Source organism: Opisthocomus hoazin, chromosome 2 (genome assembly GCF_030867145.1).
Source record: "Opisthocomus hoazin isolate bOpiHoa1 chromosome 2, bOpiHoa1.hap1, whole genome shotgun sequence".
NCBI classification, from domain to species: domain Eukaryota; kingdom Metazoa; phylum Chordata; class Aves; order Opisthocomiformes; family Opisthocomidae; genus Opisthocomus; species Opisthocomus hoazin.
Genome location: NC_134415.1, coordinates 8,796,926 through 8,815,776, shown reverse-complemented (window position 1 = coordinate 8,815,776; position 18,851 = coordinate 8,796,926). Strand labels below are relative to the sequence as shown.

Below are 18,851 nucleotides of genomic sequence, written 5' to 3'. Positions count from 1 at the left end.
ACCTCGCAGCAAAACTAGGGGCTCCTGGAGCACAGGACTGTACCTTTGCTGTTTAAGCACAGTTATTAGGCTCACCAAGTCTTAGATAAAGCTGCAGGAATGAAAAAACATAGTAGTTTGGACATCTTGATAAAAGCTACAGTGGGTGGGAAGTGCCACTGATTATCCTGCAGGCACAGAGATGGCAGCCAAAGAACTGGAAACCCCTGAAGCAAAAGTGGTCTCACATGGGAATAGGAGAAAGATATAATGCAATAAAAAAAGTCTAGTAGAGCCTTTTCAGTGTACATGTGATTCCTTAACTTTCATTACCAGATTGGTTATTAATTAAGGAAGAGTTCACCCAGTGTAGGTTTCATACCTCTCTATAGTTAGCAACTCCGCTGCAAGCTTCTAGATAAACATCTTTGTTCATCTTCTTATCAAAATTAACTCATTTTTCATATGGAAAAGATTTTTTAAAAGTGTATCTTCCTTTCTTGAATAGCAGCATCTGTTGAAAGCATAGGTGCTTTAAGACACCATGAATGTTGAATATAAGAAATAAAAGATCGTTTATTTTTTTTTTGTTTACACAGCACAACTAGTTGATCATTCAGTGGTTCCAAGGTGACCGATGAGAAGGAAAACAGCTGTTTTCCTAGCTGTGATAAAAACAGATACAATCAAGTCAAACACTGACAATCTATATTTCTTCTACAAATAGTACACATTATAACAGAAGATACAATAAACTGAACACACAGACCCAATATCTTGTAACCACACATAAAACTAAAAAAAGTGTGTACATCCCAATTCATGCCATACAAAGAGGAAAAAAAAAATATTTCAAGTATACTAATGGGTAATCCAGTGTGTGATGAAGTTTAAGGCGAATATTTTCAACCTTCAGTGTTGACTTTATACAGAATCTACATGGCAACTCGCAGAAGCAGCTTTATTTCCATCAGACACGAATCCTTGCAGCCGACATTGACTTTTCAAGACCTTCAAGGGATCAGAACTCATTTCCACAAGGCAACAGTGTTTCTTCAAAATTTTACAAGTTTTATCCAGAAAACAGGAGAAGGGGTAGATTTCAGTTGAACGTCTGGATTCAGAAATGCTGCTGCATCATTTCATGTTCCCATTGTGAGTCTTGGGTAAGGGGTCCAGCTCCTTGCTGGACTGGATCTACCAAAGCAGAGCATACTATAATACCACACACACAGCGACGGTATGTTATGGGAGAGAAAAGGTGTTGGCATGCATGCCAGCACTCATCACTCAGCACAACTTAACACACAGCCACATGATCCTAAATCACACATCTAGTAGGCCTAAGGTAACGGGGATTACGCTGGACAAGCTGCATTATGAGCTATTTGCAGGTAGGCAGTGGATGCCTCTGTAGGAATTGAAAGGAACAGGCAGCCCAGCACAGCAGTAGTCCTCAAAGCTGATTCTTGAGCTCCGAACTACAGACAGAAGACTATTTGCAAAAGTTAGAGTTGACAGACATTTATCAGTAAACCCCCGTTCCTAGAAGAGGAACATGAAACATTTGAACTGCAGCTTCAACAAGACACAGTAGTACAATTTCCTATCTAAAATATGGCTAGAAAACTTACTGTTCTAAGGAGTAGAAGCTTTTTTGAGGAATGGTTAAAAAAAGTTATTAAAAATTCCAGTCTTGCACAAGCTCTTAAAAACAAAAAAAAAAAATTCAAACCTCAAATTTAGGTCAGTCTTGTCACTTTGAAACTAGATCTTCAGCTTCTTGAAGTCACTAAAATAAAGCTAATTTATGTCACTCCAGAACTAGTGCCTGACACTGAAAATGTTAAGTCTTTACTTCTAGCTCCTCTGTAACCGTATCACTCAGTATCTATAGTATAGTATTACTACAGGTCCCTTTACATTCTCTTACAGTAAGAAACTCAATAGACAGCATTAGCTTTCCCTCAGCTTTGCTACTAATTCTTAGCCATTTCTACTTGAGAAAAGTAAACAGTGCATCAACCTGTACCCCATTCTAGTTCTGCCCCACATCTTGACATACTGTTCACCAGTGCTTTGGTATATACACCTATGTACATATTAGTATTGTCTCAGATGCTTTTAGTAAGGGTAACAACTAGAAGTATTTTTAAGTCACAACATTTTTGTGTGTAGCATTGTAGGTATAAGTACTTTATACATCATATTGTATAACTAATTTTTCAGGAGTTTTTTTTAAAACATTAGAACACAGAAGAATGGTAGGAAAAAGACTCCCTTCTAAAATATTTAAAATGTAAACAGTGTAATTCAGAGTATCAAAATTCTTTGAGAAACATCAGTCTAAGCCACCATAACTACTTTAATAACCATCCACCTGGACTGCAGATTAATTTGCCTGTTAATTCCCATTAGAGTGGCTTTAATCAATACACAAACTTGTGCTAGCGTCACGCAAGTGTGCAACTACTTTAGTGTGGGACAGAAGGTAGGTCAGCCCACGGGACTGTAAAGAAAACCAGAGCCTGTGACAAGGGAAGTTATACTCAATACTAAGGATCTGCTGTGGGTGAGGCATTAGCCGTCACCTCATGCTGCAAAGCGAGAGGCATTTGAGATAAATAGGTAAGTGCACTCAGAGTGTATATTGTCTACAAAACTTTGGAAAGTAATTTTAAGCATAAAGCATTTTAATTGGGTTTTTTTTTTTTTGTCTTTAGTGCTTATTCGCTGGGAAGTCTCTCTGAATTGCATGATTTTTTTCTGTAGCAGATCTATGCCCTATGATGTAGAAGTATGCAAATAATTATTTTATTTAATTTCTATTCTTGTTTATAAGAGATTTAAAGCTTAATGTGCCTGAATGTGATGTTGAAACATTGAATTAATTGTAACATGCAAATCCAAGCTGCTGCTTGGAACGCTGAGGTGTTCCTGTACCAAGACCAGTGTCATAAATTAAAAAAAAAAAAGGGGGGGGGGATATGAAAAAAAAACCTCCTCATCTTTTACTAGGTAGAAGATATAAAATTGTGGAAGGGGTGCCAGAAAGGCCAAGAGACTTGCCTTCTAATTGTGGCTTTCCCAATAGCAACAGCTCACAACTGACATGGTTCACAACTGCTGTAGCAAAACCAGTTTTTCACTCCTCTTCTGCTTAGGAAGCCTACAAACAGCAGCAAAGGAACTGAAGGCATTTGCAGACTCAGGAACACAACCTGCATTATTCCATCCATTTTTGTAAGGTTATCTTTGCAACCCTGAGGGCACAGAGCATATACATGTGTAGACAGTACATAAAGCTTACACAGTATACAAACCGTCAGTACAGGCTCGCTCTCCCTGCCAAGGGAAACTTCCCATGTACTAGTGGCAGCAAGTCCCAGTGCGTAACACGCACGGATTAACGACTTTCTTTGACCTAGAAGTCATTCTAGTAAGTTCTGTTCCCTCTCTTGGGCCATTCCTCCTCCACCCATTTCAGCAGCACTTTCACAACATCAATTCTCTTATAAAATTTACAGAGATCGATCAGCTGCTCCACAGTCCTGTCACTATTCCGTAGCAAGAACTCCAAGGTGGGACTTTGGGGCTTCTGTTCAAGGAAACACAATTCATCATAGGTCATCCCCCACTTGCTTGCTAAATTTCTCCAGTTCTTCACTGTTGGGTGGCAGGGATCCAGCTTTAGCCTCACTGTGTACAACAAGTCCTCATCATTGAGCATGTCACTGATGGTTGGTGCACGAAATAAGCACAAGGAGCAGCTGCCATTTTCCTTGCAGGTTTTCTTGAGATCTGCAGTGAAAACCATGACATGGGGAGAAGTTAGGATCTATTGCTGCGGTTTCAGCGGGAATAAAAAATTAAAAGCACAAAGGGTTGAAGAGTATTATGTTCCTGTGAATTGTTTTGATTCAGCAGGTCGAGGGAGGTTCTCCTCCCCCTCTAGTGAGGCGCCATCTGGAGTACTGTGTCCAGTTCTGGGCTCCTCAGTTCAAGAAAGATGAGGAGCTACTGGAGAGTCCAGCAGAAGGCTACAAAGATTATGAGGGGGCTGGAGCATCTCTCCTACCAGGAGAGGCTGAGGGAGGTGGGCTTGTTCAGCCTGGAGAAGGCTGAGAGGGGACCTTATAAATGCCTATAAATATTTTAAGGGTGGGCGTCAGGAGGATGGGGCCAGGCTCTTGTCAGTGGTGCCCAGCGACAGGACAAGGGGCAACGGGCACAAACTGAAGCAGAGGAAGTTCCGTCTGAACATGAGGAAGAACTTCTTCCCTCTGAGGGTGACGGAGCACTGGAACAGGCTGCCCAGAGGGGTTGTGGAGTCTCCTTCTCTGGAGATATTCAAGACCCGCCTGGATGAGGTCCTGTGCAGCCTGCTCTGGGTGACCCTGCTTCAACAGGGGAGTTGGACCAGATGATCCACAGAGGTCCCTTCCAACCCCTACCATTCTGTGATTCTGTTTCTGAAAAAGTCAGAATAGTGACACATAATGCCTCTCCTTATGAAGTACTCATGAAATTAACTTTCTAACATGTCTCTCTTCACTACGCTCAGTGGCTACAATCAAAAGGACAGTCATTTTGAAAGTACTGTATTTATACTTTCATAGAAAAGGCATGCAACTCAATCCAGTGCATGAGCTGGGATACTCCCCTTTTTTGTTTTTGGGAACGATGTCGCTTCCTTGAATCTGTCATAACCCCCACTTACAACACCAACAGGATTATGTGCATCTCCTATACGTATGTTGTAGGATGAAGGAAAAGGTTATGCACTTCTGAGCTGCTGCCTTCATAACAACATGAAATATTTGCACCAGGAGAATCTCTGCTGACAGCTGCAAACACAACTAACATCTAGTACTTTAACACAGTGGAAAAGTGGAAATGTTCCTTTGCTTTGTAAGGGCTCTTAAATTAAAAGCTGTCCCTGCTCTACCAAGCAAGCTTATTTTAAATGTACATTATGGAAAGGAATAAAGTGCGTACTCTTCCATGTGTGAGAAAAATAAAAATACCAAGTTGCTGGAAGTAGATCGTGATGTGTTCTAAAATCTGCATCAAATACCGAAAAATGCCATTTAAATGTCTCCCACACACAACAGTCAGTATCTCCCCACCACTGTCAACAATGTGGTGCTATCAGACTGTATTGTACATTAAGAACCCGTAGAAGCATGTAGAGACCAATTCTAGTCATAAGTCTAGTCAAATACTAAGACCTTTAACATTGCAGTGGTGTAGGGCATCACTTGAGCATTTTGGCTGCAGATACGACCTTAACTCTCCCTGCTCCTTTTTGCAGGCAGGGAGAATTTGGTAGGTCTGAAGAGCAGTAGATAATGGACGCAGCCTAGAAGCACCTTCTAAAGCTGCTGCCCTCTAGTCTCACTGTACAGCTTCAAATAGGGAAGCAATTTGTCCTGCCTGGGATAAAACTCTTTGACAAAGGGATAGTACAATAAGAAAACTAATCTTAATCAAAAAAGTGATTAAAATCAACAGAAAACAGTGACACACAATTTGCAAGTGCTTGATCAGTGCTGGTCTAAGAGACCTGAATTTGTACCTCTGGCAAAGGGCAAATCTGGTACTGAGTGCCACCTACTCATACAGACAACAGTATCTGACAAGGTTTTTTTGATTGGGATTGGGTTTTTTTTTTCATTTGCAATAATTAATTCTCAGATTGTGTAAAAATTCCAGAAAGATGGTCAAATTGTGATTTTTTTAATCTCACTGTTAGTGCTGATAAAAGCAACTCAGCTGAATGTAGCTTCTGCATGCACTTTTTTGTCTTTAAGGGAAGAACACACTATTGTTATTTTTGTAACGTTGCACATCAGGTTGCTTTTTTATCAGGCCAAAGACAACTTCTGAGGTTTTCAACAAGTTAGGACGTGCAGCAACAACGCTGCTACAGACACCTAGCTTCATACAAATGCTTAGATTCCCTGTTCAGGGGAAACATGTTCTGGTGACATCTTTGCTTACAGGTATTCCACAGGCCTTGCAGCTGTTCTCTGCAGAAATACATATGGGAACTATTCTGTACTTATTGTGCATCCTAAACTCTTGCTGAAGTGAGATGAAATTTGCTTGCTTCACTCATACTAAGATTTAGTTATACTAACAAGGAAAAATGAATCTCATCCAAAGTTCTGGTTGAGCTCAAAGGGCAGGAGAGCACCCTATCTGAATTTCATCTTCTTTTGCTTTGCGAGGATGCCAGACTAAGTTTTATTCTCCAGTACGAAACAGGGAAGCAGGGGTAAAGAAAACACAGGGCACAGTTATAGGTAAACAAAACTAAACCAACCTGCTTCTTGTGCTATACCGTGTGCAGACTATCAAAAGCATTACAAAGAATCTTGCTTTTCTAAGATGTCCTGTGTTAGATACTGACGAGCAACTTCTGACCTACCCACCTAATTGCATGATCCTAATGCTACATGATAGGACAAGATTCTTTACCAACAGGAAAAGTCTCAGCTGGTCGCTGTTAGACTAACAGGGCTGTATATCCTCCCCACACAGCCCAACCCCAGCTGCGCTCACACAATTATGGGACAAGCCCCCGCAGCCCACTGCGAGCTTCTGCTCTCTCCAGGAAGCTGTTTACAGATTTCTTCCAAAGGTGGATGTACTGGATGTGTCTGGAAAGCCCAACTTTCACATTTTATATGGCCTGCATTATTGATCACCACCTCCTTTAGAACAAAGGGAAAGCTGTAAATGACACTGGTTAACGAAATGAGCTCCACAAGCATTGACTACCCAGGCAGTTCTTGGTTACAACAAGCAGCAGTTTTTAATGAAGTACTTTCAAAGAAAATATAGGAATAAAATACTTAGAACAGTAAAGCTGACACATTACCTGAAAGTGATTCGTCACTATGGTTTTGCAAGTCTTTGTCTTCTGGCTACAAAGCAGAAAACAAATATAAATCAAAACAATGTATTTGAATATCAGAATAACTATTTGGCTAATTCACAAGTGGCAGGAGATTAATTAGAAGAATCCTGAGCTACCTGTAAATTGAGACAGGGAACATATCTGGTTTTGAGGAATTACTGACAATCTACAGTCTTTTCAGGCACCATTTTCATGCTTTGTCTCACAAAACTGGCCTGTTGGCTGGATCCACCGAACAATGTCATCTTCATTAACGATATGCTGTGGGGTTACATCTTTTGAGTAATTTGTTCTTAATCCCTCAACAGCTGTTCAACAATTCATATGGCTTGATTTAAAAGATTTTTAAAATGCTTTGTAATGAAAAAAAAACTAGAATTTTGCCCATGACATGCAGCAGTGAGGGTTCATTCCATTGATCTAGGAAAATTGGAGAAGCTTTTTTTACAAATTTCTTTACATGTGTAGGAAGCTTTTCTAGACAACAGGTGGACTGGAACCTCTCTGCTGGTTCACGTCTAACCATTCTCCTGTTTGAAGTAAACATTCCCTCAGTGGCTTTTCGCTTGCTAATTAAACACAGTGAAATTACTTAGCATCGTGAGACTGCAACACACATTGTAACGTTTCAATTCTACTATTTAGAGAGCAACATCTAAAAACTGGAAGGACAGCACCTTGATCCCAGAACTGCGGGAAAAGGCAGCTGCCCTTACTTCAACTATGCGGGTGTGGAGCCAGGTGAAATATCTTTCTTCTGTTGAGGATTTAAAGATGAAAGCACAAGGGGATTTTCCCCTTAGATAGCTGCAATGTGATTTTTTGTATCGCGTCATTCTTCCAAAACTATCACAGCAGCCTTGTTAACATTTTGCAGGCTGTGCATGCAAACACAAGTCAACTGGGTAACAATATAGCGTAACAAGATACGCTGCTCCTACCTGCTACACCTTCTTTACTAAGAAAGCCACCAAAAATAGAATATAGGCCGTTTCAATTGATGTGGTGAACGTGCATATATTCCCAGTCCAACTACAAAGAAGGCAAACTATCTCCAAAATAGTCAAAGACTTTGTTAGGAAGGGAAAAATTTGCATGCTGTTTTCAGCATTTCTTCAAAAATAACAAGAGTGGCTAGTACTGCAAAAAGTACAAAATAAAACAGGGATGCTTACCTGTGCCATACATCTGTTTTCAAAATTTTCATTTTTACTGATCAGTTATAATCCACTTTTATCAAGTTAGATGCACTCAGGTTTATTCAAGATCATTTTCTTGTAATGTAATTGCAACAAGACAATGTAGTACTACTACCCATGAAATGAAGGTATTAAGCAAGAATATTCTTTGCCCACAACTAAAATCCAATGAACGTCTACAGGTCTAATGAAAGCCACAAACCTATGCACCGTCTGAAGATAAGCAGAAAGTTTTTCATCTCTGTAGACCCATTAACACCCAAATACACTGAAATATCTGCATAGTGATTCCAAGATGGCAATAAATGCTCTCCTCTTGATGATGGGAATGAGACCGTTACCTCCATCATCTGTGAAATGCATACCAAACCCATGTTTGTTTCTGATGAAATTCAGCTGGGACTCTGGCATAAGGAACTCCTTTTAATTCTTTGTCTCACTGGAAAATGCTCATTCATTTCTCTTCTCCAAGTTTTCTGCTCAACCCAAAGAGAATCAATTTGAAATTCAGCCAATAACATTCACTTGAAAGATGGCAGCCACGAGGGTCACTCAGCATTGCTTGCCCTATGGCAACGTAAGATTTCACAAACAGTGGAGTGTTTCCAACTGCAGGAAGACCAGTGACCCAGTGTCAAAGCAGAGTGGTCAAATTCCTCCTCCTAAGGGCAAAACACCAGGAGTCCAAAACCTAGGATTCCTTACTTCTTCACTTGGTCCCTGCCCTGGCTCTATTTTCAGCAGGAAAGAGGGAGAGCATGCATGACAAAGCCTTAAGTCTTTGTCAGCTCTTCTTGAGAGCATCTACATACTAATCAAAACCTATTTAAACTGAAAAGTACATGTTAATGATTAAATAACCTTTCTTTTGATCTTCTCCACAAAAGCTCATCTCATTGAACTCTTAAGAAGAGAGCTTGTTTCTGGTCTGTTTTACTGAGCAATTCTGTGCTGTCCAGATATAGTCTGAAAATATATTTATTTGTTAACATACTTATTTAATCAATAACAATAACTTAGATCACATTCAGGTATCATTTTTCTTACCTGTTGGATTAGGCCAGAATCTGACGTAAGGGTCTTGATGTTCACGGATGCAATTTCCAATGTAACTTGATCTGTTAGGTACTCCTCATCTAAGACAAAGACTGTGAAACACTGGTCTCCCACCCAAATACAAATTTAAATAGTAAGACTATCAAACATAAATTACAGATGTCTAGCATACAAAATTTAACTCCATATCAGCAGCAGCCACTGGAAAATGCTGGATTAAAAGCCCAAAATACAAAATTGGCAGAGACTGCAATAATCGTGCAGAGCATGACTATGCAAAGAAAAATAATCCTTGCAGAGATCAGACATTAGTGTAGCAATTGTTGTTTAAACCAACACCATACTATTTTTGAAGAGTCATGTTCTTCTTTCAGAAAGTGACCAGAGAATATTAACCAAGCCAACACATTTAAAGTAGGCTGAAGATGACTGTTGCAAGTCAATATTATCCCTTTTTGCTTTGCTTTTCTCATCACACAATGCTAATTCTTTAAATATGTACTACACAAATATTTACTTTTTATTCTGCCTCTATGTGAATTACACTCATCCTACTTCTCTCTACTACACTGGAGTTTTCTGAAGCACTGAAACAATCCATTTCGAAGTTTGTTTATCAACTGCCCTGGGAGTCCACTCAAAAGCACAACATTCTCCAGTACAGCACAAACTCTGTTTACCTTTCAAGCTCCAGTTCAGCCCTCAAAATGGGGTACAAGGGATGCATTAGCCCTTTGTGAACCTTGTGCAAACAGACAAATTTCACTCTGCATGATTAATAAGGTCCTCATCATCAAATGATCTGCATAATTGCCCTAGGTCAGGTACTAACCAACCATGTACACAATTTTAAAAGAAGTTATATTCTACACGTTTTTACACGCAAGAACTCCCCATGGTGGTGACGACATTTGTAATGCTGGTACATTTCCATTTGCTGTTTGTTTAGTGGTAAGTTCTCATTAAAGAACAGCTGTTATCTTTACAGAAGCAGAGAATGCTTTGGGTTGGAAGGGACCTTCAGAGGCCATCCAGCCCAATCTCCCTGCAGTGAGCAGGGACATCTTCACCTGGGTCAGGTTGCTCAGAGCCCCATCCAACCTGGCCTGGAATGTTTCCAGGGATGGGGCATCGACCACCTCTCTGGGCAACCTGGGCCAGTGTGTCACCACCCTCACTGTAAAAAATATCCTCCTTATATACAGCCTAAATCTACCCTGCCTTAGTTCAAAACCGTTACCCCTTGTCCTGTCACAACAGGCCTTGCTAAAAAGATTGTCCCCATCTTTCCTACAGGCTCCCTTCAAGTACTGAAAGGCCGCAATAAGGTCTCCCTTCCTGGAGCCTTCTCTTCTCCAGGCTCAACAGCCCCAACTCCCTCAGCCTGTCCTTGTAGCAGAGGGGTTCCAGCCCGTGGACCATCTTTGTGGCCCTATGAATGGTCAGATAACAGAAAGAAGGCATATTTCCTAATCTCACTCAAGAAATTAATCTGAATCTGCTGAAACTTAAAGCCAAAACTCCACTGCCAGCAGGGTAAATGTTCAATAAGGATCATCTTTATTCCTTATGACTGTAGGTCCAGAGACAACAACAACAACAAAAAATCCAGAAGAGTCTGGCTGAAAATGCAGAGTACGGGCATCAAAATTCCACTTCATTTGTGTGGCAACATTACGTGTGAAATTTGTTCTATACATGAGTGGAGGTAGAATTATAATCAAAACATATTGTAAACATTAGGCCTAGTCCTGCAAGATTAAAAGTTCCCTCAACTCACCTTTAATTTGTAATCAGTAGAAGGTGCCAAGAGCTTTAATAAGTTACAGCCCCAAAACGGTCCATTAATTAACTGACCTATTAAAGCAACAAAACAGCCCTGACCCCTGGCCAACGTACTTTCTGTTCAAACACTGTATCTGAAGCAAACATAATTTTCTGTTACACAGAATCAGACCTGCATATCTTTTTAGCTCACAGATTCATATTTCTAAGTCTGTATTTTATAGAAATAGTTATGAAAAGTCATTTTCAGAAAAAAATTTAAGACACAGAAATAAACAGAATATAAACAGTTATTTGTATCACTTTCAACTGCAAGGGGGAAATGTCAAGCTATATTAGTACTTACATCTTTATACACTTAGCAAGAGGAAGCAGAAACTAAGATTAAAAATAAACCAAGTTCATGTCCTTTCTACAGAAAGTGCTGAAATTTCTACTTCCTCTCGGCTTTCCTTTTTAAATTAAATGCATTTAAAACATGCAATCTCAGATTTCAAACAACTTTGACAAATTTGAAATTTAGGAATTTATCTAATTAATTTTGAGGGGGACCTGATGTCATGGGTGAAATAGAAAACAAGGCATGGAAAAGAACGTTACAGAGAAATTACTTTAGTGTTAATACTCAACTCTGAAGGAACAAACCACATGGCTGCAAATAAACAGAAAGTAGCTTATGATTTCAAACCAGTTTTCATCCCACATTCTCCTTTCCTGCTGAGAAGATGCTCATTTCCGCTGGCTGGCTCCCTCAAGCCCCAAAAACAGTCTCTAACTTTCTTTTAACCCCAGTGGTACACTGCTCACGCTCCTCAGCAAAAGTTTCAATTAAGACTAGATTCTGCATAGTTTCCTGTGTCTGTCCCCATTGCAGACCTGCTGTGCAACACAGGATGGAGAACACACTACCTGCAGAGCGCTCCTCAACTGAGCCCTCGCCAGTGCATTCCCTGGACAAAAGCCAACGGTGAAGCCTGGGATGACAAAAAACCCACCCCACATGTCAAGGAAACCGTAAAGGGGATATTTACACTGCGTAATCCAAGTATTTGACTTCAGTGCAATACAGAACCTGTACTCCCTCACTCCTTTTGCAGTGAGGAGAGACAGGAACTTGTGCAGAGTGGACCTGTACTAGGCTTTCAAGTAGATGGTATTAATACCTGCTGAAGGTATGAAGAGTTCATTGGTCATAGGGCTGAGTATGCAATTAGAGGCAAGAGACCTGGAAGGTATTCCTGGATTGTATTTCTGATAACCTGAAGGCACTGGTAATCTCTTCAAAGTCACCTTCTAACATTGTCATGTCTCTACCATCTGTTCTCTGAACACTATTTTTCGATGGCACCACTGTATTTTCCTTTCAGATTGAGAACCAAGATCTTCTGATGATAGTTTTAGACTGACTTTTAGATCAAAACTAAACTTTAGAAGGAAATTTGTTCAAAAGTTTTATATATACACCAAGCTGATCTTAAAAATACAGACAACAACACTACATTTAAAACATAAACATATAGGAAAAAGTAAGAATATTTCAATCTGTTGGGTAACACCAATGGTTTTATTGCACATAACAACACAGATCTACAACACCTGAACAGACAGAATTCACAAAACTTACCTTTAGGTACTCCTGTGTCTTGGACAGGATATTTTTCAGTCTGTTACAAAAAGATAAGAGAGACAGATGTTTGTTATTCTGAGTGTAATTGTGCTGGAGAAAGAGTATATAAAACTGCATATTTACAGTTCCATCTCTTAAATTGCTACTCGTTGATCTGTCTAGAATCAGACATAGTAACACTCATGCAGGAATCGAGATGCTACTAACACTACTGATAAGCATATGCAAAAGTAATAGAGATTGCTATTTTTAAAGGTATTGCTTTTTAGTGAAAAAAAAAAGAGATTGGGAAAGAAATTTTGCATTTAAGTAGCAAGATAATCTAGAAAAGGTAATGCATACCTGGAGGAACAGAGATGACTTCAAAAGCTCTTTTAGCAGATATAAGCTTTTACTAAAATTTTACTGTACTAGAAGAAAAGAATATTTTTCCCTTTTGCTCTAAAATTAAAAAACTGATAAGGATGCAATAGAAAACATTATTACTGAGTTTAATGGAATAGCTGCTGATTTCCAGGCATGTTATAACTTACTATTATACCTGCAATCCACCTCCTTCCCTATGACCCCTACCATTATGTAAAAGTAGGTGTGGCTTTTACAGAAGCTAGTAACCAAGCAAACAGATTAAAGACATCTTAATTTAAGGGAGTGGGGGGAATAAACAAACTTTCTTTTGTCTGAGGCACAGCAACTTTTCCCCACTTTTTAAAAACTCTCCTTAGCCAAACACAGCGTCTAATTTAGTCAGTTCACAAAAACAATCACAAAGTCTACATCTTTTATTAAAATCTGCTAACACAAATGCATGCACACAGACTGCAATAATGGATCACAGTGAAGGATCAGCATTTAAAATACTAGTGAAATTTTCAGAGTTTCCTGCTGACCCTCTGTTGCAAAGCTTCAAAATGGGAAGAAAACACCAAGGCAAAGCAATAGCTTGCTCACTTGTCATCCATAAAATAAACCAACGTGTTTCATTCTGTTTATGTAACTACATTAGACAACAGTCTTCTCTGGGCTACATGGCACTTTAACTCTTCCCCAGAGTAAGCAATCCATAGCAACACTGAAAAGAAGAACTCTTAAAAGACTTCATGGAATTTCATATTACTTTTACCTTATATCCTCCTGTCTCAGCATAAGACTGTCATGTTTAATATCCTAAGGCACAAAAACTTGGCGTAAGCGGTGTTACTCTGCTTGCAGCAAGCACTAGAGAGCGCTGTCCGGTGTCCCCCAAGGCTCACCCACGCCTGCTGTAAGGCGCTGCTGCTTGATCTTACCTTTCCATGACTTTAACTCATAAGACAAAAGAGCTACAGGAAGGAGTAACAACTCAGTACGACTGGAATTTTAAACCCTAGGTGGGTTTTCTTATCCCTCCAACCCACATAGAAAGAAGAATGCCCGCACCAATCTTTCTCGGTTGTTGGGGTTTTTTAAATTAAAAAAAAAATGGTACTGTCACAGCCTCTAGAGGCTATCCCATGGACAGCTCAGCTGACACGATCCAACTCGGCTTATGTACCTATTGGTATTCTATTTACACTTTAATTGTGCAAGATTAGTAAATTAAAACCCTATATATACTCGCCGTTTGAGTTCACATCCTTGAATGTTTTACCTCGCTTCTGCATTACATAACTGTAGAGAGCTATAATGGTTTGAACTGTATTAGACCAGAAACACATACCATTGTTAAGGAAAGAGTACTTGGATCCGTATCCTCCACCGGCTCTTTTGCTGCATGATCTGCTAGAAATAAGAAAGCTTTATCGCTGCATAATCCTCAAAATATTTCTGTCCGGCAATTCATATTTTGCTTCTTTGTCTGACCAAGATAAAGCACAGCTATGCCGCCCTTACCTGCATTGTGTCAAACTACACTTCCACAAAAAAAACATGACAAACTAGAAAATGTCCGAGCTACTAGCATATAGGTAAGAAACTACACGCAACAAGGAATCCCAACTCTAAGCTAACAAAAGACAGACTTAAATGAAAACCCTAAATTATTTTTCATCAAAATAAATAAATCACAAAGCAATTAGGCAATAAGGAATAAAATCCAGTAAATCTGCTAAAAGCTAAGTTTTGCCATCCAAGCTCAGTTTTTTCCTTAAAGCAATAATTCAAACAGTAAATATATCCATTACAACAAAAATTAATACTATAATAAACAGCAGACTGTAATACAAAACCTAATAATTAATACATATCTAAGGTAAATAATAATTATTTGTACACAATAGAATCACAAACTTCAATTCTATTAGCATCAAAAGGATACAAAAATAAATCTTCAACGCATTTGCAGGTGAATCATTAAATGTCAACCCCTCTGCACCGATGGCTGAACTTACAAATAATAGTGGGGTACTGACCAAAAGTGCACAGAGGACCTGAAACAAATCTCATACAGAAGTCAGGATTCACAACACCACTCCTGCAATTTAACATCATCATGCCATTTCCTCGAGGACTCTCTTCTGTTGATGAGTATCACGTTTTCAAATACTGAAAAGCATTTTAAATTCTGTAGTCGGATTTTCACTCCATTCTTGTCACTCTCATTCTGAAAGTCCTTACACTTACTACAAGAACACATGAAATGTTTTCAACCGCGGTCAGAAAGAGGTGGTTGGAATCAATATTTGGTGATTATCTTCTCCCTATATAGAAATCAGGGCATTTTAGAAGACAACTTAGTCCCAGAAATTAATTACAAAACGCCCAGTATAAACACCGAGCCCCAAAATAGCACAGAAGTTGCACAGACACTATTCTAACCAACTCAAATTTAGCATAATTGTTTATTATTATTGTTATTAGGGCCTGCTCCTACAAACCTACTCAACACAACAGAACCACAAGCTAAAGCATAAGACAACACAAGACAGTACAATAAACAGGCCTGAAAATCAAAAAGGTGGCAGCAGCGGGACAGAGGCAGCCCCAGCGCCCCGGGACAGAGCTGCTCTCCCTCCTGCTTCCATGGGGCAGCCCCACCAGCAGCTCCCGGGGGTACGGTGCAGTCCCCGGGCTCTTCCCAGCATTGCGGAGAGGGGTCTTCTCAGCGCTAATGCCCACAGGATGGCCACACGCGTTCTCCAGGCTGGTGGCACACCATCAGAGGGCTCAGACCTCCAAAGCTTGAGCGCAGCCTTTGCACAAACACACACTGAACATTTTACAAAGGCAGAGGTCTCTGAAACTTCAGATGAGCATGTTCACCCTGCAGTGCAAAGTTTAAGAAGAGGAGAAAACCCCAAACCAAACTCACACATTCTTGTCACGCATGCCCTTTTCGGCAAATATTAAATCCCTGCTCCAGAAACACGGTATTAACAGAGCACTCTGGATAAAGCCTGCCCTGATGGCAAGGGCCAGCACAAACCACATAAGCTTCCGAACTCAAATGCAGAGAGGGTGGGAGTCTGACCTGGATATGAAAAAATACAATAAGCTGGAGTAAGACGTTGCATGAGAGCAAGGCCAAAAATGGCGGATCCAAGTGGGAACTGTAGTGGAGAGCTGTGAAAAGAATGGAAAGGGAGCTGGGGCAAAGACAGAGGCCCACTCTGTAAAGGAAAGCTGAAAAAGGAGGAGGTACTGAGAGCCAAAGAAAGTCTCGAAGGAAGAAAGCCAGCCCAGGCACCCCTTGTCTCACTGTTTCTCCAGTGTCAGCAAAGACCCAGCAAACCCAGTGGCACAGCATGCAACTCGTCGTCAGCTTATTCTGGAGCCCTTACAGCTCCTCCTTATGAATTCTTGGCTGCATGAATAAATAAATCTTTCTTTCACCCTTGTAATATAAGAGGAGCCTTAAGGTAGATGAAAGTAGGCCCCTCAAAAGGTCCACGCTCTGGTGAACCTTCGTGGCTACTGTAGCTACCGTTAAGGTATTCATCCCCCATCTTCTGTCACAACTCCAAGATACGGCCAAGGTACATCACAACACCAGTAATTATGTACTTTCCACAATCCAGAGGGAAGCATTGAAAAAAATGGGAGAAACTCCAAGAATACAGGCATTTGAAATAAGGATTCAACAGACTCCAGGGTGACCCTACAAGAAGTGATGGCGTACAGAGCGGTACCTCTGATTGACTCCTGCTTTCTAGGTCTCGCACAGAAACACAGTCACCATGAACTGTGACCTTGCATCTTTCTTGTTTTATCCATCCTGAAAAATATTTTAAGACTGTATTTCTCTCCCTGTGCTTCAATTTCTTCCCTTTCATTTTTATAATTCTTTACGAAGAACAACAATTTCCATTTTCTTAGGTTGTAGAGCACTACCAAGTTCCAACATTTTCTGTAAGTGGCATCTATGTCTACGAATATTTGTACCTAAGGATAAATGGTCCACATACTGGCTGTGGATGATTCACCATGGTCTTGTTGATCACTGATAGCTGGCAGATAATCTGAAAACCACAGACTTAACATTTAATTGTGAATAAGGCAATTAAAATGCCATGTCCCCTCTCTCTTCCCACACGTACCACCCACAGCATTCTGCAGCTCATCTCATACAGCTGGATGCAGGTGCACAAAACAGCAGGAAGGAAAGTTCTCTGTTTATCTCAAATGTAAAACATCCACAGTTCTGCATGTTGAAAGGTCAACAGGAAATACAGGTATCATCTGACTATTCAGTGCAGACCACCTGATTTCATGGTTACTTTGACAGACAGCTTGACAACAACGTGATTCAGGATCCCTCAAAAAAACCACTATCACCATACTCCCCACTGACAGCATACAACCACTGGCCTGCATTTAATTCCCCACACTCCTGCCAGGAACCACACGTGAGTTGACTCAGATGGACGTAAATCAGCATGTACAGACTGACTCGGACAGACATAAGCCAGGTTCGATGGCTGCTCCCAAGGACCCTTTCTGCCGCCCAGCACCCGCACACGGATGGCTCAGCAGCTGCCATGGCTCTTCCGCCAGAGCCTGTCCAGTACAACCAGTCGGCAACAGGAGCAGCAGACTTGTACCCATCACCACTGTTTCACTCTGTTCAATACTGGTACTCCAACGGGGATGCAACGCTGTGCACTTACCAGTGTGAACAGTCAATTTTATTTATAAGCAGATTTATATATGTGTATACACACAGATATTCAAAACTTCTAACCCTACATCTGCTCTTCACCCTTGAATTGGAAGGAAGCCTGAAGGCGAGCTTTGGAGACCCCAGCATTTTGACCTTCAGGGAGGAGGGGGGTCGCAAAGCACCGTGTAGCAGAGGTGGTATTGCCCTCTGTTCATTTTGTCCCTGCAACACAGCCTGGACACCACCAGCAGTGAGTGAAGCGTGTAAGGTCTAACATAGCTATGCAGTTCAAGCACGCACATGTAAGGCCCCTCTCATGCCAAGGCAGGGCACACACTTCAACAGTACAACTTAGTACAACTCCAAGCGATCACCCTAGTACTAGTGCTAAATAGAGAGTAACCCTTTGACCAAACCAAATCGACAACGATGCTTTGGCCAGAGGCATACAAACCTCAGATTTGGTTAAGAGGAGGAAACACAGCAAAGTATATTAGAATATTAAGTTCTCTGAAAAGTCTGAGTCCATCAGCGCTTGTGCATTTTTGTTTACTATTAACCGCTCAAAACTTGGTCACTGTCTGAGCAGACAGGTAGGGGAAAACCGCGATGCTGGCACACCTGAGAGGAGATACTCAAAGGTCACTCGCACCATTAGCCATGTAAGCTGAAGAGCGTGGGCTTCCTCACCACCTGGAGCCCGGGAGCTCAGCAAAATGCCTTTTTAACGTGCTGTTAGCAAGCACAGGCCGACTGATAAGCTAAACACCGGGGCAGGCTTGACAAGTTGCACTAAATCACACCAGCACCGCACGCGATAAATCATTACCACGCTTAATTACCGCGTGCGGCGGGGGGGGGAGCAACTACCAAGCCCTTTCCACCCGGGCCGGGGCCTTTCGCACGGCCGCGGGGAGGGCAGCGGACCCGCGGGGGCCCGGCAGCCACCGCCCCTCCCGTTCCCCGCCCGCCCGGCTCCCGGCGGCGGCCTCACCTGCGGGCAGCGGGTCCTGCGGGGCGGCCATGGGGCGGGCGGCGGCGGCCGGGTCCCAGCGCCAGGAACGAGCGGCGCCCGCCGACGTGCCCGGAACCGCCGCGCCGCCCCGCCCCCCCCGCTGGCTCCGCCCCCCGCAGGTAGCACCGCCTCGCCCCCCCGCTGGCTCCGCCCCTCCACAGGTAGCGCCGCCCCGCCCCCGGCGCGGC

General features: G+C 41.5%; 1 protein-coding gene across 2 annotated transcripts; it reads right to left on the bottom strand.

Moving 5' to 3' along the window:
- Positions 1–530: 530 nt before the first annotated feature.
- On the bottom strand, positions 531–18,739 carry EDARADD (EDAR associated via death domain). Of its 2 annotated transcripts, XM_075412418.1 has the most exons (6): positions 18,643–18,739; positions 14,271–14,332; positions 12,569–12,608; positions 9,151–9,239; positions 6,866–6,911; positions 531–3,780 (listed from the first exon to the last, which is right to left on the bottom strand). In XM_075412418.1, the coding sequence occupies exons 1-6, from the start codon at positions 18,671–18,673 to the stop codon at positions 3,416–3,418; spliced, it is 633 nt and encodes a 210-aa protein (XP_075268533.1). In that variant the 5' UTR covers positions 18,674–18,739; the 3' UTR covers positions 531–3,415. The 2 variants fall into 2 exon arrangements, with proteins under 2 accessions (XP_075268533.1, XP_075268532.1); XM_075412417.1 differs by lacking the exons at positions 14,271–14,332; positions 18,643–18,739 and having other exon boundaries at positions 9,151–9,261; positions 12,569–14,263.
- Positions 18,740–18,851: the final 112 nt, after the last annotated feature.